General features: G+C 58.0%; 8 protein-coding genes across 8 annotated transcripts; 6 read left to right on the top strand and 2 right to left on the bottom strand.

Moving 5' to 3' along the window:
- The first annotated feature begins 1254 nt into the window (after positions 1-1254).
- MYCTH_2306748 (uncharacterized protein) lies at positions 1255-3153 on the top strand. The gene is made up of 2 exons (XM_003664152.1): positions 1255-1726; positions 1810-3153. Exons 1-2 carry the CDS (start codon positions 1379-1381, stop codon positions 2998-3000), a joined length of 1539 nt encoding a protein of 512 aa, XP_003664200.1. The 5' UTR covers positions 1255-1378; the 3' UTR covers positions 3001-3153.
- An 85-nt stretch (positions 3154-3238) lies between these two features.
- On the bottom strand, positions 3239-5022 carry MYCTH_2306744 (uncharacterized protein). The gene is made up of 4 exons (XM_003664151.1): positions 4810-5022; positions 4667-4714; positions 4434-4549; positions 3239-4224 (listed from the first exon to the last, which is right to left on the bottom strand). Exons 1-4 carry the CDS (start codon positions 4810-4812, stop codon positions 3477-3479), a joined length of 915 nt encoding a protein of 304 aa, XP_003664199.1. The 5' UTR covers positions 4813-5022; the 3' UTR covers positions 3239-3476.
- A 440-nt stretch (positions 5023-5462) lies between these two features.
- On the top strand, positions 5463-6946 carry MYCTH_2306743 (uncharacterized protein). The gene is made up of 2 exons (XM_003664150.1): positions 5463-5674; positions 5745-6946. The coding sequence occupies exons 1-2, from the start codon at positions 5555-5557 to the stop codon at positions 6801-6803; spliced, it is 1179 nt and encodes a 392-aa protein (XP_003664198.1). The 5' UTR covers positions 5463-5554; the 3' UTR covers positions 6804-6946.
- Positions 6947-7905: 959 nt separating this feature from the next.
- Positions 7906-9344, top strand: MYCTH_2111202 (uncharacterized protein; the record flags this gene model as incomplete). Its single annotated transcript, XM_003664149.1, has 5 exons — positions 7906-8126; positions 8259-8696; positions 8752-8841; positions 8938-8947; positions 9039-9344. The coding sequence occupies 5 exons, from the start codon at positions 7906-7908 to the stop codon at positions 9342-9344; spliced, it is 1065 nt and encodes a 354-aa protein (XP_003664197.1).
- Positions 9345-10012: 668 nt separating this feature from the next.
- Positions 10013-10930, top strand: MYCTH_2031920 (uncharacterized protein; the record flags this gene model as incomplete). The annotated part of the gene is made up of 3 exons (XM_003664148.1): positions 10013-10191; positions 10328-10365; positions 10548-10930. Coding segments are annotated over 3 exons (600 nt in total), but the record flags the coding sequence as incomplete, so codon positions are not given.
- A 1066-nt stretch (positions 10931-11996) lies between these two features.
- MYCTH_94982 (uncharacterized protein) lies at positions 11997-13833 on the top strand (the record flags this gene model as incomplete). Its single annotated transcript, XM_003664147.1, has 6 exons — positions 11997-12110; positions 12199-12381; positions 12444-12501; positions 12713-12984; positions 13233-13388; positions 13510-13833. The coding sequence occupies 6 exons, from the start codon at positions 11997-11999 to the stop codon at positions 13831-13833; spliced, it is 1107 nt and encodes a 368-aa protein (XP_003664195.1).
- A 639-nt stretch (positions 13834-14472) lies between these two features.
- MYCTH_2306733 (uncharacterized protein) lies at positions 14473-21193 on the top strand. Its single transcript, XM_003664146.1, has 3 exons — positions 14473-14952; positions 15018-20315; positions 20376-21193. The coding sequence occupies exons 1-3, from the start codon at positions 14670-14672 to the stop codon at positions 20993-20995; spliced, it is 6201 nt and encodes a 2066-aa protein (XP_003664194.1). The 5' UTR covers positions 14473-14669; the 3' UTR covers positions 20996-21193.
- On the bottom strand, positions 21194-22089 carry MYCTH_2306732 (uncharacterized protein). Its single transcript, XM_003664145.1, has one exon. The coding sequence runs from the start codon at positions 21661-21663 to the stop codon at positions 21391-21393; it is 273 nt and encodes a 90-aa protein (XP_003664193.1). The 5' UTR covers positions 21664-22089; the 3' UTR covers positions 21194-21390.
- Between the last annotated feature and the right edge of the window lie 1955 nt (positions 22090-24044).

Raw genomic sequence — 24044 nt, 5'->3', positions numbered from 1 at the left:
GTTAAGTCAGAGTGCCCTATCACATCTTTCAAAGTGCGCGGCTGGACCCCAAGAATGGTGGGAGGTTCGATGGCAATGCTTTTCAGGGTCTACTTGTAAATATATATATATATATATATAAAGAAAGACAGAAAGAGAAATGATAATGATAAGAAAACCGAGGTACGTTGGTTGTGCCACGAGCCAGGCAGTCATCTTTCTTGTTTGCCCTTCAAGGCCTCTACGACCTGCAACTGAGAATACTATATGTACCCAATCACCTCGCGTAGGAGCGCAATGAATACCTCACATGAGCTTTCCACGACAGGTTGCTATGCTGAACTTTGGGCACACAATGCGATAATCGATCGAACAGGGATAGAGACTGGTGTTTATAGCCTGCATGTACCTCTGTAGAAAGCGCCTGAGGTTATCTTTAAACAATTAACAGACACAGAGAACAAGAATTTCACACAGGCATCTCGACGGCTAGCGGAGTACATCATCTCACGACAGTCAAAGCAGTAACTGGAGGGGTTGAAGCCATTCTGGTTAGTGTCTAGTAAAAGAAAATGATCCTGGTACCCCATTGTCCGTTTTTTCCACATTCATCACCCATCTGGCCTGAAGACGCACGAATCACAGGACCACACCTCCTCTTATCTCCGGTCCCTTCCTTTATTAAGAGCTCGGTACTGCCCAAAGCGCCGTATTGGGAAGGGAAACCCAACATCCACTCTGGCGTGTGTATGCCTAGGTACCTAGGTACTGTGCCTGACAATAAGGGATACACCTTCCTGAATCGTAGTCCTTCACAATACTACAGTACAATGTATGTGAAGCAGCGGGCTCGAGTAGCGTTAGCGGGCCGGTTTGGTGCGTGAATGCGGGGTGAAGCGGCAGGAGAAGGAATGACATCACCCCAAAAAGCCACTAAATGCAACACCGATCCCCAGGGGGTTTCAGGCCCTGATACGACCCAAGACAACTTCAAACATTACCGCGATCACCAAAACCTCGGCCGTCGGCCTATGAGGACATCGCTCGACCAGGTACGCGCAGGCTTGCATCGGGAAGGAAAGATGCGAATCGGGATCTTGTCCCGGCTGGGCACGCCAGGATTCGGCCGGCAGGTGGCTGCCGTACCGTGACGTCTCCCACCAACTGCGGCCTGCAGGTACGGATAGAGTAGTACGCGTATTCAACGAGCAACTTGATCAATTCAATCCGTTATTTATAATCAGTCGCATCCCTTAGTCGAGACTCGAAGATCAGGTTCCCACCTTCCAAGTCGAGACACCTGGAATGAGCAGGTTTCTTTCGTTGAAAACACGCCAATTGTCGCCGACTTGCACAAGCAGATCAGATTGGGAAGAGCAACTTGAGAAGAAGAGACACCATGATTCCTCTCACAAAGCGAGCCGCTGCCGCTGCGTTGCTGCTGTCCGGTGTCACAGCACAGGATACCACCACGATTGCTACGGCTATCGGCTCAGTCCCATCGGCATGTGCAACGCTGACGCCGGCTTACTCGCCGCCCGTCGTGGCAAAGGGGTGGAAGGCCCAGTTGATTGCCACGGGTCTCACCAGGCCCCGCGGCATCAAGTCCGACTCGAATGGCGGACTGCTCGTGGTTGAGCAAGGCGTCGGCCTGACGCACCTGACGCTCAACGACAAGGGCGGTACCTGTGTGTCTGTCGCGAAGAACGTCTCCGTCATCGAGGACTCAAAGGTAGGCAACATACAAGTACATACTTTTTAGCTAAGCTCGAGTGTCAGCTCTCCACGCGTACAGTACGGGGGCATCCGGATGGCTGACCGAAACGTTAGCTCAACCATGGCCTCGAGTTGTCGGAGGACGGCAGAACGCTCTACGTCTCCTCGTCTGAGTACGTCGACCGCTACCATTATGACCCCGACACCGCCGTCGTGGGCGAGCGCACCCGCTTGGTAGCCAACATGACCAACCCGGGCGGTGGCCACTCCACTCGCACTCTCCTGCTCTCCAAGTCACAGCCCGACCTCCTCCTCGTTTCCCGCGGCAGCGCCACCAACATCGACCCGCTTGCTGCCGACCAGTCCACCGGCGTCTCCAGCATCCGCGCCTTCAACATCTCCGACGCCGCCACCGGTGAGAACCCTTACGACTACCCCTCCGACGGTCTGCTCGTCGGCTGGGGCTTGCGCAACTCGGTCGGCGTGGCCGAGCACCCCGTCACGGGCACCATCTGGTCCGTCGAGAACTCGGCCGACAACGTCGCCCGCCTCGGGCAGGACATCCACGAGGACAACCCGGGCGAGGAGCTCAACTACCACGGCCTCCTCAACGACACGTCCTCCCCGCTCCTCGGCGCCAACTACGGCTACCCCTCCTGCTTCGCCCTCTGGAACACGACCGACTTCCCCTCCCAGGGCGACCTCGTCGTGGGCAGCCAGTTCTCCCTCGACAACGACGCGACCATCAACGACACCTACTGCGCCGAGAGTACCATCCCGCCGCGCCTCACCTTCGAGGCCCACACCGCCCCGCTCGACATCGAGTTCCTGCCCGGCAACGGCTCCCGCGCCTTCATCTCGTTCCACGGCAGCTGGAACCGCGACCGCCCAGCCGGCTACAAGCTGGCCTACGTCCCCTTCACCTCGGCCGGCGAGCCCGCCGACGAGAGCGACAGCCGCGGCGCCGCCCGCAACATCCTCACCCCGCCCGACGTCACCCAATGCTCCCGCCGGGGCGCCTGCTTCCGCCCCGTCGGGCTGGCCTTCGACGCCGCCGCCCAGAGGCTGTTCGTCTCGAGCGACGCGACCGGCGAGATCTGGGTCGTCCTGAGGGACGGCGAGGAGGAGGAGGAGATTGAAGGGAGGCGGACGGCCACCGATACCTCCGCGCAGCCGGGGAGCACGTCCTCGGGCGCCGCGATGCCCGGGGCGGCGCTTCGCGGTGTGGGGCCCGAAGGGTGGGTGGTGGTTGTTGCTGTGACGGCTTGGATGATGGTAGTCGGGGGCCTTGGGTTCATCGTCTGAGAGCGTTGACAACGAGATGAGGAGGGGGCGAGGAAGGAATGATGAGTATTGGTTGCTTTAATATAAGAATTCCGTTGATGAGCAGATTATATGTATTTTGCGGTCAACCGCTTCATAGGATCTGCGGTACAGTTTGATCTTAAGCACACACACACTCTCTCTCTGGTTGACGATAAATCCCGAACAAATTCTGTTAATTACCCTTTCCATCCTTCTTCCTTCCTTCCTTCTAAATTACCTTCCTAATTCACGCGCGACGGGAGCCATCCTCCCAACTACTCCCAAGTAGTTAGATACCCCTCTCCAATGGAGGGAAGAAGGGAAAAAAAAAATCAAGAAGCGTCACAGTCAAGTACGGCAAGACGAGTGCAACAAAACTGCATTAGCTCTAATACCGACCGAGAAAGAACCGTAAACGCCCAAGCCTCTTCCCCCCCCCCCCCCCGGCCCGCGACAAGATTGGTTGGCATACGCCATCACTCCTCGATCGTCTTGACGCATTCCCACTCGCCCTTGAGGTTCTCCTTCCACAGGGTCACCTTGTTGTCGCCGCCGCTGGCGGCTAGCACGTTGCCGCTGAGCGACCAGCTGACGCGCCAGACGGCGGCGTCAAAGTTGAGGACCTTGCAGTTCCACTGCAGCGGGTTGGCCGGGTCGCTGGTCCAGATGCGCACGGTGCGGTCCTCGGAGGCGCTGGCGATGTAGCTCTTCTGCAGCACCGTCGGGCTCCAGGCGACGTCGCGGACCCAGTCGGTGTGGCCCGTCAGGGGCTCGCGCTCGAGCTTGTACGTGTTGGTGGCGGGGTCGTAGGCCCAGATCTTGAGCGCGTTGTCGGAGCCGCCGGTGACGAAGCGCCGGTTGCCCGTCGACTTGGGCCCCGGCTTGCTGCTGACGATGCTGCCGGGGCTGGTGGCGGGCGCCCACGAGACCGAGTTGACGCCGAGGCCGTGCGCGTGGAAGATGCTGTGCTCCCAGCTGTTGTCCCGGAACTCGAGCACGCTCACGTTGCCGTCCGACGAGGCGCACGCCAGCAGGCAGCCGGCCTCGTGCGGCGACCACGACACCACGTTGACGCTCGCCTTGTGCAGCGCAAAGTCAAAGATGCGCTGCCACGCCCCGTTCAGCTCCCGCCAGATCAGCACCTTGCCGTCGTACCCCGCGCTCGCCAGGATGTTGCCGTACTTGGGATGCGCCCACGAGACGCACCAAACCGCCCCGTCGTGCCTGTTTTTTTTTTTGTTTTGATTTTTGATCGTTGGTTATTCACCTTGTTCCTTCCATCAGGCATGAGGTTTCCTGTCCCCGCACCATATCTTGTTCCCTACTACAGATCTTGTTCGGAGAGTTTGTAGGAAACAAGGAGGGGAAGAGAGGAATGAAGGAAGGGAAGGAAAGGGAAGGGAAGGGAAGGAGAGCCAGAACCTCCGACGTACCCTTTCAGCGTCTCGGTCAACCGTTGTGTCTCGCCCTCAATCTCAAAGATCTTGATGGTGCGGTCCGAGGAGCAGGTCGCTAACCTCCGGCCGTAGTAGTCGAGGACTGCATCGTGCTGGTAGTTCGTCAGATTCCCTTTGCCTCTCTGGCGGATCGTCGCAGCTCGCAGTTTCGTAGCGTGCGCTCGGCGAAACGGGCGGGTTGGGGCGGCCGCGAAAGGAGGAAAACGTACAATCATGTCGTCGTGGCCAGAGTTGGCAATGACCTGGGTTCCGGCTGCCTGGAGAGAGCTGCATTAGCAACCACGTGCGATGGATGATAGGAAGAGCGGCCTCCGTTGAAACAAGATGGAAACAGTGAACGGGCTGCGCGTACCATTGTGTTGACGGGCTTTCTATTCACCGAGTGCGAAGTGTGCAGAAACAATAGTAATACAAGCCGTGTATTCTTTCCCGTTCAATTGTCGCCGTTGGTTGTCGGGGGCGTAGCTTGTCAATGGCTTTCGCAAAGAGATTCGAACGGCAAGCTGGGCCGCTGTGTTGCAGTCGCCCCAGTCGTGATGCACACGGTTAATGATGCACACCCCTGTTGTTGTCCAGCTGGCCAGAAAATCGAAGGTGAGGTCTTGGTCACCGTGGCATTGCAGGGGTCTCACCTACGAGCCCCACACAATGCCGCCCCGCAGGCTCTTCGGCTCTTGGCTTTGCCCCTCGTCACAGGCCCGTTCCCGGGCCGCCGCAGCCATCGAACACATCCGGCGAGACGGACACCGACGCTTCCATCACCACGCTCCATGGAGAAACTTGGCGGCCGCACCTCACGCGTGACGAAGCGGGGCCCGATGGTGGGAATGGCCTCAGCATTCTATTGTCTATAGACCATGCCTATTCATTCGAGCACTCTCTTTTCTTCTTTTTAAAAACGCGACCGCATTAAAAACCATCGGCTCGGTTCAACAACGCCGCCTGCCTCGGACAACCTCGGCATCTCCAACTACGCTTGGGTTATCCTCTTTTTGCCCGAAACAAAGCAACGCTGGGGATTATTCGCATTCGCCTTGGGTATACCGGATCATACTCTCGCATCTCACCAGATTGCCTCCCACAAATCGCTTCCCAAGATGGCCGACAGCATGTGTGGCCCGTCCAACGGCGCCAAAAATCTCCTGGCGCACATCGACCGCGACCGCACCCATCACCAGGATCGCCTCGTTACCGCGCCCCATGCCGGCGCAGGCAATGTGAGTATTTTCCTTCTTGGAACGACACGCCTAGTCTAGCAGCACCCAGCGCTGATCGCCTTCTTGCCAGGCTTTCCGATCGCAGACCCCCTTCGCGAATGGCGCCGAGTCGGCCTTCGGAGGCTTCCAGCAGGGCGGCGCGCCCCTCGACGCCGCCTTCGGCCCCGGCCTGGACATAAACAACGTCGTTGACGCCAGAGCTCACGGCCACCCCGTTCCCGGTGTCCCCTCGACGATCGGCCACATGGGCCCCGGCGCTCCCGCTGCTCGCCTGGCTTCTCCTGCTACCGGTGGTGCCTCCCACCAGGAGTGGGTCAACCAGTTCTCAAGCATGCAGATCGGCGGTGGTGCGGCCGGGCCCAGCACCGCCATGCCTTCCCAGATGCGTCCGACTGCTATGGGCGCCTTGAACCCGGCCATGAACGTGCAGCAGCCTGCGTTCGGCATGCCCCTCTACGCCGGCGTCCCCCCTCCCCCTCCCGTCTTTGGTTTTCAGAACCCGGCCATGAACCCAGTGGCTCAGCATCAGCAGCAGCAACAGCAACAGCCCCAGGCTACGGTCTCCCAGGACTCGGCTCTTGACGTCGAGGCCTTTAACCGCGCGTTTGGCGAATACGACGACGCCAACTTTGAGACGGAGTTGGCCGACTGGACCGAGAAGCAGAAGATTGCCAACAACGAGTTCACCGAGGCGCAGGACAAGTGGATGGCCGAGCACGGCCCGCGCGCCGAGCCGACCACCGAGGTCAAGCCGCCCTCGGCCGACGAGATGGAGGTCATCGACGCCAACCTGGAGAAGCTCGCGCAGGAGCAGGACAAGCGCCGGTCCGACGACGAGCTCGCGCGCGCCGCCGTCGACATTGTCAACTCGGTCGCCGACAACACGTCCGAGAAGTTCAAGAACTCGCGCTTCTTCGAGCTCATGCGCCGCATCGGCAACCGCGAGGTCGTTGTCGAGGGCGACAGCTTCGTCAATGCCGTCACCGGCGAGACAGTCAACACTTCGCACGACGACGACGACGACGACGATGGCGGCGGTGCTAATGGTCACCACGAATCCGGAAAAGGCTCCGACTCGGCCACGCCTCAGAAGACGGACGGCGCTGCCGCTCAGGGTCAGGCGGCTTGATCGTTACGATCTTTCGCCCGCCACCTGGACTCCTAGGATAACAGGGAAATGTAACGACAGCTTTCCGGTCTTGGCTTTGAACCTGTACCATGCATCGTTACCGTCGTCACGTTCGCCGCGCACCTCGCCTAGGACTGCTGCTCATTCACCGTCTTGTTTTTAGTTCCCCCATGTCATTTGAATCGTTCCATCACCCCCTCTGCTGTACCTCTGTAACCTTTGTTTTCATATGGATGGCTTCACCTCCTCGGGCAGGGCCTACAAGGCGTCAAAGCTATAACGGCAATGGCATGGCATGCTGGGATATGGCGGGTTATGGTTATGTTGATCGTTGCATACAAGGATGGTGGCGTTGGGGGAAACTTTGGAGAAGGGAAGGGGTTACGGTTTCCTGTCCTGGCATTCTTCCCATCTGGCTTGAACTTTTTTTTCTACCTTTCCTACCCGTTACATTGGCATTCTCGTACTCGCAGGGGCTATCGCATCGACAATACAATTGCATCGCATGGCGTGGCAAGGCCCCAAGCGGTTCGTTCGGGATCCCTTATCGATCCGGGGCGTGCTGCTTCTTTGCGGACAGAGCTTTTACCGGATCCGGTGGGTCGCTTTCTCTCTAACGTTTCTGAGCTCTCTACTCCGTATCTGGGCTGGTTTTAGAGCTGCGCTGTAGACGTCTAGACGGCTGTTGGCTGGGTTCTTGTTGTCTTGCCCTACGATCTTTGTTCGCCTAGAGCAGTTGAATCCAGTGCCCTGGCAAATCGAGAAAACTGTTTTCGAGAGGGGGAAGCCTTGCCTTTGGTTTTTTTTTTTTCTGATGACATGTGCATGGGGGAACAGATACGGATACCTGACGGATAAGGTATATGTAACCTCGAGTAAGGTGGAAAGGTTTATGCCAGCGGCAGGAGCGGTGAGATTACTGCACTTCAACCCACAGCAGTAACCTTCAGGCCACAATTGCATGCACAAGGGATTTATTTCCGCTTTGGGGATTTGGGGTCGTTAGTGAGCGATCGCGACAATATCACGGCAAACTTTGCCCCCCAGCCCTGACTGACCCCGCGACTGCCCGTCAAAGAGCAGAGCGATCCACAAAGCCGAAATGACAGAGCACGAAGGCGCCGCCATCTCGGCCGAGACCCTCTCCGGCCAAGTACTCCACATCCCGGATCTCCGCCCGGCGTTCGCGTCGTGGAAGCAAGGCGTCAACCCCAACCACGAGTGGGTGAAGACTGCCGTGGAGGAGCGGTTGGAGGACCTGATCGAGAACAAAGAGGTCCTGGCCAAGGTGAAGGCGACTGATATCACGCTCTTTGCTTCTGGGTATGTGTGCGCACATGTTTACACCAACGTTCTTTTGCCTTTTTTTTTGTTCTTCATCTCTTTTTTTCTCTTTTTCCTTTTCTATTCCTTGTTACAGTTTGCTGATCACTCACCATGTCCTGTGCACCGCAGCTTGTTCCCGACCGCATCTGCCGAGGACCTGAAGACGGCCGCATTGTACTACGTCTGGCTCTTCCTGTGGGACGATGTCATCGACGGCGCGGAAGCTGATGGGGCCGGCGATGCGCTGGCTGCAGAGGCCTACTGCCGGCGGTCTGTCGCCTTCGTGAGGCGCGCTCTCGGGGTCGACGGGGCCGAGACTGCCCCGTGCCCGGAGGAGGGGGCGCCAACGCGCATCTGTGAGAGCTTCGGCGACGTGGGCAGGCGGATCGTCGAACGGGGTTGCCGGGCCGAGCAGAGGAGGGGGCTGTTTGAGCAGTTGAGGGAGTACATGGAGGGTTGCGTGACGGAGTACAAGTGGCGATTGTCGGGGAGGGTGCCGAGCGTGGAGCAGTTCTACTCGTGGCGGCTCAAGACGTCGTCGGTGGATGCCATGCTGGAACTTTGCCGGTTGGTGATCCTCCTCAGACTGTTGATGATGGGGCGCAGCGCTGATGGCATCTAGGATCATCAACAATATCGATCTCCCCAATGATATTCTCGGGTCGGAAGAGCATGCAGCCATGGGCCGCTCGGTGAACAAGCTGCTGATTATGTGAGTCTGCTCCCCTGGGCTGTGATGAACGCCATCATCCGGGCGTGCTCTTGCTGATTCGTCGCTGCTTAGCATCAACGAGTTATTTTCACTTAGAAAAGAGCTGGTTAGTTGCGCCCCATCTACGCCACCTGGGACGGAAGCAGTCCCCATCCCAGTCCCTGTCCCCAGAAGCACTCGGCTGAGTTCGAATACAGAAAGATGGCTCATTCGGAAACCTCGTGCCCGTCACAATGCGTGCTCTCAATTTGGATCTCGAGGGCGCGACGCAAGCTTTGATACAGGATATCCACGGCTCCATCAAGGATTTTAACGACAATGCCTCGGCCATCCGCTCCAGGATCGTGCCGGAGCAGGGTGTCGGGGTCGCGGAGCAGTTGCGGCGGCTAACCGAGTCGTACCAGGCGATTGCCACGACGGTGCTCAACTTTTCCATCCAGAGCCCGCGGTATGGGCTGTCCAAGTACAGGCAGGAGGATGGTTCATATGCTGTTCCACTCTGACGAATGCAAGGCCGAGAATCCTTGAGAATCCCCCAGTGGTAGCACAGGCATAACACAACCCGATTCCGCCACATCTCTCCACTTGTTCCGAGACTCGGCTTCTCGGCGCGCTCCGGTGTCCATGGCTCCGGCTGGCACGACCTGAAACCGGACGGCCAAAAGGCCCACATCCTTCTCGCAGGAACTCGTACAGCATGATTGTGGTGGGTCGATCGAGGGCATGGCCACCTCGTTGAAGAATTGCATGTGCGCCGCGCTACTAAGCAACATCATGTGGGTCTGTTGAGGAGTTGCGGCAATGCGATGCTCCTGGTCGGAAGGAATGAATCCAAGCGGAGCCCGGTTGGGATTGGATGTGATGTCGATCGCCTCTACCTCCGGGGGCGGACCGTCCCGTGGCCGGATCACGTCAAGTCCGGCCAATGTTGTCTCAGTGCGGGGCACCCGCGCCGAAAAGGCGTCAGGCCACTTGGATCGTGCTCCTCTATCAACTGTGGAACCCGCTGCGTCTCACAAATCCGGCCCCGTGTTGTATGTATGTACGTACAAACTACATACATCACCGCAGAAAACTTCCGTCCGCATCGACAGTTCAACAGATCAAAGTTGGACACCCAAGGTCCCCCCTCCTCAGCTGCGATTCTCTAAACCAAAAAACCAATCAATCAATGGCCGACATATTCAACTACACCTACCCCTCCCCCTTGGCGGGCTACGAAGATGCCCCGCCTCTTCCCGAGGAGCGGGCCGAGGACGGCAAGAGTTACCGGAATCCGCAGACGGGTGTGCTCAGCAGCGCGTACGAGAGGTTCCCCGACCCGCTGGACAACGGGCGGAGGGGAGGATTGTAAGTGCGGCGGCACCTTGAGCTAGTGCCGTGCCATATTCCTCCGTGTCCGTCCAACATACCTACGGACCGTACCTTGAGAGACATTTCGAATCTCCGCCTCATCTTTACGTGCCGGTTGGCTGACAGACTGTAGCGACGTTCACGTCTATTACTTCCAAAACAACCCGGAGCGTAAGTCACCCACCTATCTAAGCGCTCACCCTGGAGAACAACCACACCTCTCTAGCTGTTCTCACTCTCCAATCCTCCCCGCAGAGATATATGAGGAAGAAATGAAGCGTGAAAAAAAAGTGAAATAAAAGAGGAAAAAAAAAACAGAAGGAGCGACTAAAACAAAAGACTATGACTCGCAGAGACCCAATACGCCCGCCAGCTCTGGGAGCGCATCCGCCGCGAGTTTCCCGAGCTGCGCATCTACACCTTCTGGGACCGGCCCATCGGCCCGCACCCGGTCGCCATGTTTGAGGTGAACCTGCTCTCGCCCGCCCAGTTCGGCGCCTTCATCCCCTGGCTGGCCATCTGGCGCGGGCCCCTCTCCGTCCTCGTCCACCCCAACACCACCGAGGCCGACGGCGGCGCCGAGCTGCCCCTGGCCGAGCGCGAGCTGCGCAACCACACCCAGCGCGCCATCTGGATGGGCGAGCGCCTGCCCCTGGACGTCGCCCGGTTTCGGAACCTGGGGAAGCCGGGGCCGGCTGCCGGGGCCGGTGTTACTGAGGCTGCGGGATCGGCGGCGGCGGCGGCGTCGTCGACGACGACGACGACGACAAGCACAGTGACTCCTGCTCCATCGTCCTGATGGTCTAGGCAAGTTACACAGTCCTGACATAGGGTAGTCTCAGTAGTTGTTCCGGTGTTGCCGGTTTGTTTGTCGGTGTCCCTTTGAAAGATCGTTGCGGTCGAGGCTGACATCCTGGCAAGTCTTAGTTTCTGGGACCTCTCGAAAATGCTGTGCTCCGTAGCCAAAGATAGTTCCCCGGCTTCGAGTTTGGCCGTGGCTGACATCCGGGTGGGAGATGTCAGGGGCAACGAGATGTGCCGCGGCGTTTACCGGCATTTGGCATCTCTCCTCGATAGGGTCCCTTTTTTTCAACGGGATAACCTAAAGTGATGGGAGCTTCGCATTGGTGTTTGAACTCTCCAGGGATCGCAGAACCAAAAAAATAATTATGACACGTCCTAAGAAGGAACCCACTTCCATCTCCATTGTCAGTGCCCTCCGTCTCCTTTGGCTCGACTTTAAAATGAGAAATCCAGACTATCCTCAGGTCTCCTTCATTTCTACCCATGAGCGTGGCTTACAGAAGTCCTCTCACGCCATTCGCCGATGTAACTAACCTTCTTGGCACCGCTGCGAGTCAAGGGCCATCGATGTTCAGCTGGCCAGGATTCACACGGCATCACGGTTTCCAAAGAAGGAGGAGGGGGTTAACACAACGCCAAGGGCAAGGAAAACATCGCAGTTTCTGTCCCTCAGTTTCCGAGCAAGCCTTGACTTTCCCATGCCTCTTCTGGAAGGACATCGCAGTCCTATCCCATGGCGGCGGCTTGCCAGGGCCGACCGCGCCTGTGGATGCTCGAGCCGTGGCGACCCTGTCTTGCTGCCGTCTCTGCTCAACTTTCTCTGCCTTCTCTCAGGGTCGAGTTCCTCTTGGACTCCGTAAACCTGCGTAAAGCGAGCAAAGGCACCGTCGCCTTTCGGGGACGACGCCAGCTCCTAGTGCCGTCCCTTCGTCGTTTAGTCTCCCGTTGAGCCTGCCACACACTTGTGTTACCTGCGTCGACCTTTCTCGACACCAACAATGGCTCGACCGCGCCTCTCGGCGGCTACCATGTTGGCCCTTGCCATCGTTAGAACGACGGCAGCCTCGATCGAGTATGCGTATGTGACGGACATGCCTGCGTTTTCCGCCCCGGTAGAGCAACTCTCCATCCCAGATATCCTCTTGCTCCCGCACGACGGCAGGCTAACCCCATAAACGCTCTCAGGCATCATGTACGCAGGAGGCCGTGGGCTATAACATCCAGTCGCTGACTTACGACGCGTGCCCCGAGGCCGTGTCGACACTCCAGTCGTGTGTCTGCACCAAGAGCAACAACTTCGCCAATCTCGTCCGGGATCTCGGTGTCTCGGTCAGCTACGAGTGCGGTTCAACGGCCAGCGAGGGCCAAGCATCGGCCCAGAGCGTATGGGCAATAGTTCTCAGAGAACCGAGTGGCAAGCCGGACTGGACTGACCTGTCCTGCAGGTTCTCAACGCCTATTGCAACCCGAGCAAAGACACTCTCATTCTCAACTCCGACTGCAGTCAGTGCCTACATCACCGATATTCCCGAATTTGAGTACCTGGCGCCGTGTGCGCAGAGCGCCCTTGAATATGCAGTCGGCTAAGTCTTCATCAAATCCCTGAAATCTGGTGACCGCAACCGCCAGCGGGTGAGTTATACTGACGGTGGAAAAAAAAAAAAAAAAAAAAAAAAGGTACCATGGTAAGCTGCTTGCTCGGACCTCGCGGCAGAATATGCAACATACAACTCCACTAACCACGAAGTTCCCCGATCTTGGGCACGCTGCCCAACCGAGGCCCCCGCGCTGGCCAGCTGCGCCTGCAAGAAGAACCAGAACTCGTTCGTGGTCAGCCAGTTGATCAACCCGGCCAAATCTTGGTGCGCGGGGCACATGGCCGATGTCTCGTCCGCCCAGGCCATGTTTGCCGCCTACTGTGCTATGAACGACGCCACTACCAAAGTTTCCGGTGCCGTCCACCGCCCCCCACCCCGCCGGGCGACAGTACGTCAACCGGTATAGCGCTGTTGGGCACCCTCGCTCGTCGCTGACGGGAGAACCAGTGTCATCCTATATCACGGATCTTCCGGACTATAGCTCCCTCGCTCCGTGCGCAGCGTCAGGTCTGAGCTATGCCGTTCAGGTTGTAAGTTCTTTGCAACCGATCCCCGAACGAGACCCACGACGAGACGCGGTATCCAGGCGTTCTCGCGCCCCGCATCCAAGCCACGGCCACTGACGGCCGCTTGTAGCAACCGTACGATCTGTGTCCCGGCGGCCCTCAGGCTCTCGCTTCGTGTGTGTGCCTCAAGGAGGGCATGACCGGCGACGTCTTGAAGCTGGTCACCTCGTCGGTCGAGTGGCACTGCTCTTTGACTGCCACTGAAGATATCTCGTCCGCCGTTGCTGTAAGTGCCATCCTCCCCCCCCCCCCCCCCGGCGCCAGATTTCGGAGTCTGCTCCTGATTCGGGTGACCGACAATCCGGGCCGATGTGTTCAACCACTACTGCAGCGCTGCCGAGGCAAAGGTGACTCCGCCAACCCGAACCGGCCGGAGTTGGCTGGCCAGTACAACTTCCCACCGCAGCAATCGTCTTCACATGCAGCAACAACAGCAGCAGCAGCATCGCTACTTGCTACATCAAGTTCCCTCGCCCGCCCAATCTCCCCATCCCCAGCGGATGCAACCCGGGTATCAATCATATAACGCAGGAACACCACTCCCCGGGTTGTATGGACAGCAGCAGCAGCAGCAGCAGCCACGACCAGAGGCATCATGGCGGGCGGGGCCAGTTCCGGACTTGCATGAGATGGACGCGGGTCATCGGGCGGGTGGGATGGAGCAGAGGTGATGATGCCCAGACTGACAGTCGAAACGTTGATTTGTTTGGCTTGGCATCCTGATGGATGTCAAAGAAACCAGGGAATTTATTGATTATTCTTTTCTCTTTTTCTTCTTTTAAGGCAAAAGGGGAGCGAGAGGTGAGGGTCTCGTTGATGCTGAAGCTCAGAAACCTGCTTATGTTGCTTTCTTGGTGGTCGCCCCTTGGAATGCTGCGCATATGGGAGTAATGAAGATGTACGTACTGTATGGTATGGTAAGCGAGTGCGGGAAGAAACTTGTAAGCTTCTTGGTGTAAATTGGTCGCCTTTAACTTGAAGGAGCAAGGTTGAGACTTTGATTTTTTTGAAAAAAAATTTATTTGTCTGTAAAAAGCAAGGCTGATAAAGTACAGTAAAACATCTGGAAGACCTCATAATAGACCAATGTGCTAGTATCCGAACAACAGGAGAATGAGAAGAGAGTCCATCGAGCCAATTCACATAGGCTCCTTCAAGCAAACAAACAGGGCGGGTGCGCACAGACCAACCAACGCCTGGCTGAGCTCTCACTGCAGCGCTCAGCTGTCTTTGTGTGTCACGGCCCCACAAAAGTCGTTGCTGTGCTGATTGGCAGCCGCGCGCAAGCTCAACCTTCCCTGCCGAAAACAGTTCAACCAAAGAAACGGTCCCAGTTTGGGATCTCTTTCCTTTCTCAACCTTCAAAGGAAAACCTCAACCACGCGATCCAACCAGAACCAGGAGTCACTTTAGCTTTTCATCCATCAAGTACGACCCGAACGTCGTCGACAGGTTCACCAGTGCCCCTACGTGCACATGCACTGAGAAATCCGGATCGCGACACACGATGGCGGCGGCCGACGTGGACCTCGCCTACCTCTCGACGCAGGGCGGCGTGCCAGAGTCCGACCTTAACACGATCGTGACTGCCCCGACAGCGGACCTGGTCGCAAAGGTCCTCGGCGCCATCGTCATCAAGCTCCGCGACCTCGAGCAGGAAAAATTTCAACTCAGCGTCGAGCTCGAAGCCGCGTACAGAGGTGCAGAGTCGCGATGCGAGCAATTCAAGGCGACGACCGACAAAGCCCTGAAGGAGGTGGAGGAGGTGCGGCAGAAGCTCCAGAGCGAAGGTAAGCCCGCGTGTGCCGCGATCGTCTCCCACCAAAGAATGCCGGCTGACATGCCCTCGGCTCAGAATCCGCCCGTCGCTCACTGGAGAACGAGCTTGAGGCCCTCAGGTCCTCGGGGACAACGTCTCTGTCGGAGATCGAGACCCTACGGGCGCGCATCGCCTCTCTCGAGACCTCGAACCGCGAAACATTGGCGATCGTCGACTCAAAGACGACGGCCAACGCCGGCCTCGCCGAGGAGCTCCAGAAGCAACACCAGAAGATCCTGAAGCTCAACCAGGAAATCACGGCGCTGAATCAGTCCGTCCAGACCGCCCAGACGGCGGCGAACTCGGCCAAGTACCGCGAGGAATCTCTCAAGCAGGAGCTCGAGCTCGCCAAAAAGAACAACGACTGGTTTGACAACGAGCTCAAGACAAAGACGGCCGAGTGCCTCAAGATCCGGAAAGAGAAGGGTGCCCGAATTGCGGAACTTCAACGACAAAATGAGGAGGCCCTCTCCAACATCGAATCCCTAACCCGGACCGAGCAGCAACTGCGGAAGCGGCTGGAGGAGGCGCAGGCGAAGGCGGAAGAGGCCCTGACAAAGGTGCAACAGCTGCAGGAATCTGCCGCCCGAGCCGAGGAGAGCTTCAGGCAGGAGTTGGAGTCGTCCAGGCGCTTGGTGGAGCTGAAGGACCAGCAATCACAAACCCACCGCAACCGCCTCAAGGAGGTGGAGCTTCGGCTAGAACAGGTCAAGGACGACTGCGCAGAAGAGATCCGGCGCGTCCGCCGCGAGCTGGAGAAGGAGAGGGAGGATCACGCCCAGACAGAGCAGCAGCTCCAGGAGATCCAGTCCGAAGCGGACCGTCTCAGAGCCATCGCCGACTCTAACAGCGGCGTCCCCGGTTCGGCGCCGCAAACCCCACGGGCCAATGGCTCCTTACAGGGCCGCCCGTCCTCCCCGTTCGGCACCCCGGCGTCGATCCGCGGTAAAGCATCCTATCGTGCCACTGAGACCCTGGAGGAGCTTCTCAGGGTCAAGGCCCAACTCGCTGGCGAGCAACGTCGGAGTCAGAAGCTCCAGGAGGAGCTCGACGACGCCGTCAGCCTGTGGGAGGCCAAGATGCCCGAGTATCAGGAAATGGTTGCCGAGAACGAAAGGCTCCGGCTCGAATCCGCTCACATGTCGGAACTCGCCGAGCAGTCCTACGAGCAGCGAGACGCTGCCGTCAAGGCCGCGCGGAAAGCCGAGGGTGCTGCTGCCGCGGCGCAGGCTGAAGTCAAGATCCTGCAAGCACAGCTTCGCGACCTCAGCACGCAGATCCACGTCCTGATTTTCAACATCCATGCTCGGGAGAAGGGCATGGACCAGCTCACAGAAGAGGAGGTGGCTCAATTTGAGCGCCTCCAACGCGGCGAGGTTGCCGAGAACGCGCTGGACGACATGTCCGACACTCATCGCTTCATCACCGAGAGGTTCACGGTCTTCAAGGACATCTACGAGCTGCAGCAGAAGAACGAGGAGCTGCTGAAGCTCACGCGCGAGCTTGCCACCAAGATGGAGAACGAGGAGGCTCTGGCCGCCAAACAGCAAGCGGCCCAGGATCACGAGGAGGTACAGGAACTTCGCAGCACGGTCTCGGCACTGCAAGACGAGGTTCAGTCTATCACGGTGCGCATGAAGAGCTACATGACGGAACGCGACATGTTCCGGCGCATGCTCCAGCAGAAAGCAACGGCTTCCGAGATTCAGCAAGCCCTCGGCCTTCCCCGCGAAGGCGGCCAGCGCGAGGTGCTCGCTAGTATCGAGCAGCCTTCCCAAGCCGAGGAGGCGAACTTGGCCGTGGCCCTGAGGGAGTTACAGGCGCATTTTGATTCTTATCGCAACGACCAAGCCGCAGACCGGAACGCCATGAAGGACCAGATCGAGAAGCTTTCGGTCGAGAAGAGCGCCCTCCAGAGTGAGGTTTCACGGCTCTCTAGCCAGCTCACCCTCTCGACGGAGCGATACAATATGCTCGAGTCGAACTTCAAGGCCCTGCAGAACGAGAAGCAGGAGCTACAGAAACGGAACCAATCCCTCTCCGAAGCCGCGGCCAAGCAAGACATCCGCACTCAGCAAGTCGCCGAGGATCTTGTCGAGGCTCGCGGTCTAGTCGAGAGCTTGCGGAGCGAGACCGCGAACCTCCGTGCTGAGAAGACGCTGTGGAAGACAATCCAGGAGCGGCTCAGCCAAGACAACGAGAGTCTGGCGCAGGAGAAGGCCAGGCTGAATACTCTGCTCGCGAACCAGCAGTCGATCCTCAATGAGCGTGAGCTCTCGGAATCTGAGACAAGGCGCAGGCTCCAGGCGCAGGTTGACTCCCTGACCAGTGAGCTCGGTACCACGAAGCGGAAGCTGTCCGAGGAGGTCGAGGAGAGCAAGAAGATCCAGCTGCGGAAGGAATTCGACGCTCAGCAGTTCCAGAAGAGGATCGACGAACTGACCGCCATGATCGGCCAGATCAAGGAGGAGAACGTGCAGATCAAGACGACTCGCGATCATCTCCAGGCCCGCGTCGGGGAGCTGGAGATTGAGCTCCGAAATGCTCAAGAACGCGCCGAACGCCTCCGGCCTCTGCCCACACCGAGGCCCGGAGCGATCAACGAACGATCCACCGCCGACAGCGAGTCGCAGGCGCGTATCGAAGAATTGGAAAATGAGGTCCAGGAACTCAAGAACAGCTTGGACCTGCTCAACGTCCAGCTCGACAATGCGAAGCAGCAGGCTGAGCAGTTCAAGCAGCTCAGCAAGGATATGGAGGAAGAACTTACAAGCCTCAACGAGACCCACGAACAGTACCGCGCAGAGATGGATGCGGCCCTCGAGGCCAAGGCGAACGCAGCCAACGAGCTGCAACAACGCATTGAGGCACTCACCATCGGACTCTCCAACTCGAATAACGAGCTCAACAGGCTGCGGGATTCGCAGGGCGACATCGCCAGGAAATATGAAGAGAAGGAGAGGATGCTCAATAGCGAGATCGCTCGCCTCAAGGACGAAGAAGAGCGCTACAAGGAGGCTGCACGTTTCCACCAGCAAGACCTCCGCGCACAGGCCGAGATCGCCACCAAAGCCCAGCAGGAATACGAGCAAGAGCTTGTCAAGCACGCCGAAGCGGCCCAGCTTTTGCAACAGATTCGCGCCGAGCACAACGAACTCAAGACCAAGGCTGCCGCGTGGCGGGCGGAGGCGGAATCTGCGAGGCTTTCGCTCTCCCAAAGCGAGCAATCCTGGGAGGAGCGCCGGCTACAGCTCGAACAGGAAATCTCGGAGCTCAAGACACGGCGTGAGGACGTCGCCGCGCAAAACAAGCTGCTCCACCAGCAGCTCGACAGCGTCACCGCGCAGATTACGGCTTTGCAGCAAAACCGGGTTCGGGCGGAAGGCGAAGCTCCGCCGCCTTCGGTTGCGGACACAGCAACCGAAGGCCTACGCGAGCTGAACAATTACCTGCGCCGGGAGAAGGAAATTCTCGAGGTGCAATACGACATCAAGGTCCAGGAGGCTAAGAGGCTGCAACAGCAGCTAGAGTACTCGCAGTCTCAGCTTGACGAGGCGCGCCTAAAGCTCGACCAGGAGCGCAGAGCGCACTCGAATAGCTCTAAGACCTCCCTCACCTACAAAGAGCTCATGGACAAGCTGAACGAGCTCAATCTGATCCGCGAGAGCAACGTCACGCTTCGCAATGAGAACCACCGCGCCCAGGCTCAGCTTGAGAAGAAAAACGAACAAATTGCGGAGCTCGAGGCCAAGATCCAACCTCTCGAGGCTCGTATCTCGGAGCTTGAGCTCGACAAGGGCTTCAAAGAGCAAGAGATCCGGCAGCTCCAGGAGGCTCGCGAAGGCTTGCAGAAGAGAATCGAATCGATCCTCAGCAAGTATGGCCAGGCTGACCCTCAGGAGGCAGAACAGCTCAAGGAGACCATCACGAGCCTCGAGGCTGAGCGGGATGCTCTCCAGCAAAAGGTCAAGGACGCCGAGGAAGCCTTGGAGACGAAGACGAACGAGTGGAAGACGACCAAGGAGCGCCTCGCCGAGGACTTCAAGACACGGTTTAGGAATATGAAGGCGCAGCGTGACGAGGCCAACACCGAGAAGAACACGCTCCAGAGCAGCCTCGACGCGGCCAACCAGCGGTTGGCTGATGTGGAGAGGGAGCTCGAGGCGGCCAAGCAGGAGCTGCGCGGCCTGACCGAGAAGAACAAGGCCCTCGAGCAACAAGCACAACAAGCGGAACAAGCGGCTCCGGCGGCCGCACCAGCGGTCGAGCAGCCCACTGCAGCGCCTGCTGACTCGGCCGAAGTCGCGGAGCTCACCAAGGAACTTGACAGCTTGAGACAGCAACTGGAGGCTGTCACGTCCCAGAAAGCCGCGGCGGAGGCTCAGGTCGAGCAGCTCAAGACGGAGCTCGCGACCGCCATCTCGGAGCGAGATAACGCTCTGGAACAGGCCTTGGCGGCAAAATCCGGCGACGCCGTCATGGCGGATGCTGCTCCTGCGCCCACCCAGCCGGCCACCGGCCTGTCTGCTGAGGAGCGCAAGGCCTTAGAGGAGAGAATCGCGGTTGCCGAAGCCAAGGCGGCTGAATTCGAACGAAAGGCCAAGGAGCTCGAGGAGCAGTCGGATGCCATCCTCAAGCAGCGGTCGGACAAGATGAAGAATGCCCTCAACAAGAAGCTCACAGAGTCGAAAGAGGCGATGGAAAAGCAGGCCCAGGAGGACAGGAAGAAGATGCAGGAGGAATTCGAGCTGAGGCTGCAACAAGAGCTGGCGATCATCAAGGCCGAACAGCAAACTGCAGCGCCCAGAAATGGCGTTCCTTCAACTCCTGCCAAGCCGTCGTCCGAGGCGCAGCCTCCGCAGACTCCGGTCGCCGATCTCAACTCCATGAATGATGCACAAATCCGGGATCTTGTCGCCACGAACCCGACGGTCTCGAGCATTGTGAAGGCCAACGTGAAGAGGATGGTCGCGGCTGAGGTCAAGAAGGCCAAGGAGGAGGCCGAGGCGGCTCTGAAGGCCGAATATGACCAGAAGATTGCGAACGCGAGGGAGCTAGCCGAGAAGAAATCCAGCTTGCGGATCAATATGCTTGACAAGCAGAACAAGACAGCACAGGCGAAGCTCTCGGTCGTTGAGACGGCGGCTAAGGACACCCCGCAGCGGCCAGTGATCGAGGTCTGGAACATTGCCAAGGAAGCGAAGCCTCCGGTCCCTCCGCCGGCCCCGGCTTCCACGCAACTTTCTGCTGCTTCGGCCGCAGCCCATCCTGCGGCCGCCAGTCCTCCGCCGGCAGCTGCGGGCCAGCCGAGCCAGCCGAGCCAGGCCGCTTCAGGTATGTCTTCGCCGTCTCTACTACAGGTAATATCACTGCAGTATCCTAACAACGTGCCAGCCACAGCCGTCAAAGACGAGTCCAAGCCCGCGGGATCTGGTACAGCACCTCCAAGTGCTATTCCGCAGCCGGCAAAGCCGGCCTCCGGAATACCACCTCCAGTCGTCAACAATCCCTTCGGCGCGCCTGCTACTGCCCCGAGCAGCAGTCTCCCGCAACCTGCTGCAACCCAACAGCAACAGAAGCAGCAGCAGCAGCAGCAGCAAGGACAACAACAACCACCTCAACAACAACAACCCCAACAACAACAGCAGCAGCCGCAGCCACAGTCGCAGCCGCAGCAGCAGGAGCAGCAGCAGCAACAACAGCAAGCTCAGCCGCAACAGCAGCAGCAACCAAGAGGCATCCCTGTTCCATCTGGCCGCGGCGGGGCTGCAGGCCGTGGTGCGCGGGGTGGTCTCTACCAGGCTGGACCCGGTCGTGGTGGTCAGGGACAGCGTGGGCGTGGTGGCTTTGGGCGTGGTGGCGGTAATGCTGGATTGAATCCCAATGCGGGAGAGTTCAACCCTGCAGGGGGAGGTGGCGCTGGTGCTGGGAACAAGAGACCCAGGGATGGGGCAGATGGAGGAGGACCTGGAGAGGGGGGAAGGGGAGGGAAGAGGGCTAGGGGTGGTGGTTGAACTGAGCAGCCCCGTGAAGGGCTGGCAACTCTAGTTCGAATATAAGGACTAGTTAAGGCGGTTCTGCAGGGGAGAAAAGGGGGAAACGAAAGGGAAGGCTATCTCTTACTCATTTGGCTAAGGTGGGAAAGAGGTGATGAAGAAAGGGACGTTTCAATGGGTCTACGATACCCTGACATGGAGAACGGGTGCAATGGTAAAGGGGCGGAAAGAAGAGGAAAAGACTGCTACAGCCGCATGAGTTTCCCTTGTCACTCTGTATTATCTATCTTACTTGCTCTCTTGCATGAGCATGGATGGCGTAGTTCCTTTGTTATGCAAGGAGGGAGGAAAGTAATGGGATATGGTTTCGGCTGACTCGTTGTTCTCGGACGTGGAAAGGGGATCGCGATAGCTCAGCTGCTTGAGGGTTTCAGTTCTGCGGCGAGCATGAACATGCCACACTTCTGTCCCTCCCCTCTTGGCCGTTTCTCCCAGGAGAGCTCTCGTCGATGCCTCGCGGACGGTGCGTAGTGCGAGTGTGAGAACCTGACTGGGAGCTCCCCTTTCATCCGCGTGAGTGGCAGGACGACGGTTACAAACACACACGCGCAGACACGCGCGCGGACGCGCGGGGTATGGGCACGGCGGACGCCAAAACGTAGCGTCGTGGCGCGCACATGTCCCATCAGTCTGGACTCCGTATTCCTTCCCTGTTCCCTTCCCCCTCTTGCCGATTGCCCGCGAAGGAGCGAGACACGCTCGCGCCGCGACGGCTTCTGTTGTGGCGGGCGATACGATGTGCTCGGGGGATTCGCGGGTATGACTCGGGAATTGCGATATATACTATGTAGAGGGTGGGGGGCTGGTATCAGGGGAGATCGCTGATCTCCAACATCTTGACTAGGCGCATGTGCGTGCCGTCACATCTCGTACTCCCCTAGAGTGTATGTATTCCATGCATGTTCCCAGGTTCATGTTGGTCCCTCGTCCATGGTTGATGATAGATCTGGCTCCCCGAAAAGGGCAGGTGTCTCCTAGGTCAATGAATCATTAGTAGTTAGACCATGTGGCCCAGAACGGCTTCGCAGGAGTAGATTCCGAAGGCGAGGACTCTCACGAAAGACACCAATTTGTCGAAAGCGAGCGCCTTCCCCATAGGCCCGAAGTCGATGTGCCACGGGGCCCCGGAAAGATCTCCTGTGGCGAGCGTGTGTGGAGAAAGGGAGTCGCAATGTGACAGAATAACCAGTGCTGACTGAAGGTGCGTCGTCGCAGGGATCGGGCACGTTTAAACGGCCCGTAGGGCTGACTGTTGGGAAGATCGCTACAGGTATGTGCCTGATGTATGTACATACAGTACATACCTTACGTAGACTCCTATGGAGGTGCTGCGCACTCTAACGCAGGACGGAATGCAGTAGGTACCCGAAGAATGAAGATGATGGTTGAGATGGTTCGGTACCTTGCTTTCGCGGCAAACGTTGTTTCTGAGTACCTACCATACCTCACTCCCTCCCTCCCTCCCTACCTACCTACCTTAAGCAAATAACGCACCTAATAACGAGATTAGCAGGCTCTACCCATGCTTCCAGCTTGACTCAACACACCAACAAATCAACATTGGAAGCTCCCAACCTTCAGGGAAAGAACGAATGGGCCGGGATTACCGCGGAGTTAGGGCAAGTGGTACTCCGTACAATCCCTCGAAGGTGGCGCAAGGGTCTTTGCTGGTCCAGGGTGGGTAGAACAGAATGAATTCAACCTTACCCAAACTCTCCAAGCAAGCTTGACGTTTTTACATATTGCTTGAGACCTGAGAGGTTCCTCTCTCGCACTTGCGCGCATCGCCATCATTTTCGTGCTATTTAAGATTGGCGGGCCTGGGCGGAATAGCAGAGCCAATCGGGTGGCCCTAGAGCTGGTGGACGGAACGTTGACAGTTCGTGCGCTGATCCTTCCAAAACCCTGGATCGCGCCCGAGTTCACTGTACGAATTACAGTGCACGACAGGGGAGTGGAGTGCTCCGTCTCTACGGATTACTGTGTGGACGTTAACTATCTCCGGCCGTGTCTCGGGCGCAAAACGCGGTCTTCGGACGGCAAGTCGATCCGCCCGGTCCCGGAGAAGTCGAGGATATTCCCGCTCTGAGATCCTCGAACGGAACTACTTACAAACAACTAGGTATCTACATACGTTAACCCCAGCAGAGTTCCCCCGCCCCCCTTGTCGCGGCTTTAGCGCAACTCCGACTCCGTTTCCGCCGTCTGCGACCATCTTCGGGCCCGGACTGCGACACCTCATGGACGAACCCGAAACCGGCTCACAAGCACAAGGACCAACTTCTTGCAGGCGAGCCCAGTAATCAGATACATTCGCATGCCATGACGCGTTTCGCCTTCATCCCAACACGACGCGGCGCACTTTCCTTATTTTATTTTTTTCCTCCTTCTTCTGCTGCACGGATCTTCCACCCATATCTGGCTGTTTCGGAGGGTCTAACAAATGGGCGACGGACATGAAACAGTGGATTGGAATGCCCGTCGAAGTATCGCACCAAAGGGTCTTCTTGGCTTTTTTTGGGCCCCGGAACAGCCCAGCACACCCAAAAACAGCACCAAAGCCAGGGAGGGCGCTTAGGCGGCAAGCAGGACGGAGTTCATACGGAATTCTTGACGAAGTGCGGCCGCGCCCGACAATTTCGGAAATAGCTTGGGGATATCCCAAGGTACGGAATCATTCCGTACCTTGCATGCTAAGTACCTATTTCGTACGAAAGGAAAGGAAACACGAGAAGACGCAGAACGGCCAAATAGAGCCCAACATTGTAATCACGACCGACCTCTTTAGCCGGCCAGAAACAGCCACCGACTCAGCAGCGTTCAATTACCCATTATCTATTCGGTACAGTCTCCCGCCAGCCTGGAACAAGCCGGATTGATGGCGAAGCGTTGCATCCCAGTGAGGAACCAGAGGAACGTCACCGTTTATCCATCCGCCCTCCTCCGTCGTGCACACGGCAACTCCGTGATGCAGACATCGCGGGGCTAAGCCAAACAGAGAATCCTC

This window comes from Thermothelomyces thermophilus, chromosome 4 (assembly GCF_000226095.1).
Source record: "Thermothelomyces thermophilus ATCC 42464 chromosome 4, complete sequence".
In the NCBI taxonomy this organism is placed as follows: Eukaryota; Fungi; Ascomycota; class Sordariomycetes; order Sordariales; family Chaetomiaceae; genus Thermothelomyces; species Thermothelomyces thermophilus.
Note: the sequence above shows the minus strand (reverse complement) of the source record. Positions and strands in the feature narration are given on the sequence as shown.

What these genes read in the sequence shown, in the direction of transcription:
- MYCTH_2306748 (XM_003664152.1), top strand. Translation starts at nt 1,379, where the DNA reads ATGATTCCTCTCACAAAGCGAGCCGCTGCCGCTGCGTTGCTGCTGTCC. An exon ending in CAAAGGTAGGCAACATACAA is followed by an intron (nt 1,727 to 1,809) that starts GTACATACTTTT and finishes CCGAAACGTTAG; the next exon opens with CTCAACCATGGCCTCGAGTT.
- MYCTH_2306744 (XM_003664151.1), bottom strand. An exon ending in CTGGCCACGACGACATGATT is followed by an intron (nt 4,550 to 4,666) that starts GTACGTTTTCCT and finishes ACGAACTACCAG; the next exon opens with CACGATGCAGTCCTCGACTA. An exon ending in TTGACCGAGACGCTGAAAGG is followed by an intron (nt 4,225 to 4,433) that starts GTACGTCGGAGG and finishes AAAAAAAAACAG; the next exon opens with GCACGACGGGGCGGTTTGGT.
- MYCTH_2306743 (XM_003664150.1), top strand. Translation starts at nt 5,555, where the DNA reads ATGGCCGACAGCATGTGTGGCCCGTCCAACGGCGCCAAAAATCTCCTG. An exon ending in CCCATGCCGGCGCAGGCAAT is followed by an intron (nt 5,675 to 5,744) that starts GTGAGTATTTTC and finishes CCTTCTTGCCAG; the next exon opens with GCTTTCCGATCGCAGACCCC.
- MYCTH_2306733 (XM_003664146.1), top strand. Translation starts at nt 14,670, where the DNA reads ATGGCGGCGGCCGACGTGGACCTCGCCTACCTCTCGACGCAGGGCGGC. An exon ending in GCAGAAGCTCCAGAGCGAAG is followed by an intron (nt 14,953 to 15,017) that starts GTAAGCCCGCGT and finishes CCCTCGGCTCAG; the next exon opens with AATCCGCCCGTCGCTCACTG. An exon ending in GCCGAGCCAGGCCGCTTCAG is followed by an intron (nt 20,316 to 20,375) that starts GTATGTCTTCGC and finishes ACAACGTGCCAG; the next exon opens with CCACAGCCGTCAAAGACGAG.
- MYCTH_2306732 (XM_003664145.1), bottom strand. Translation starts at nt 21,663, where the DNA reads ATGGGACATGTGCGCGCCACGACGCTACGTTTTGGCGTCCGCCGTGCC.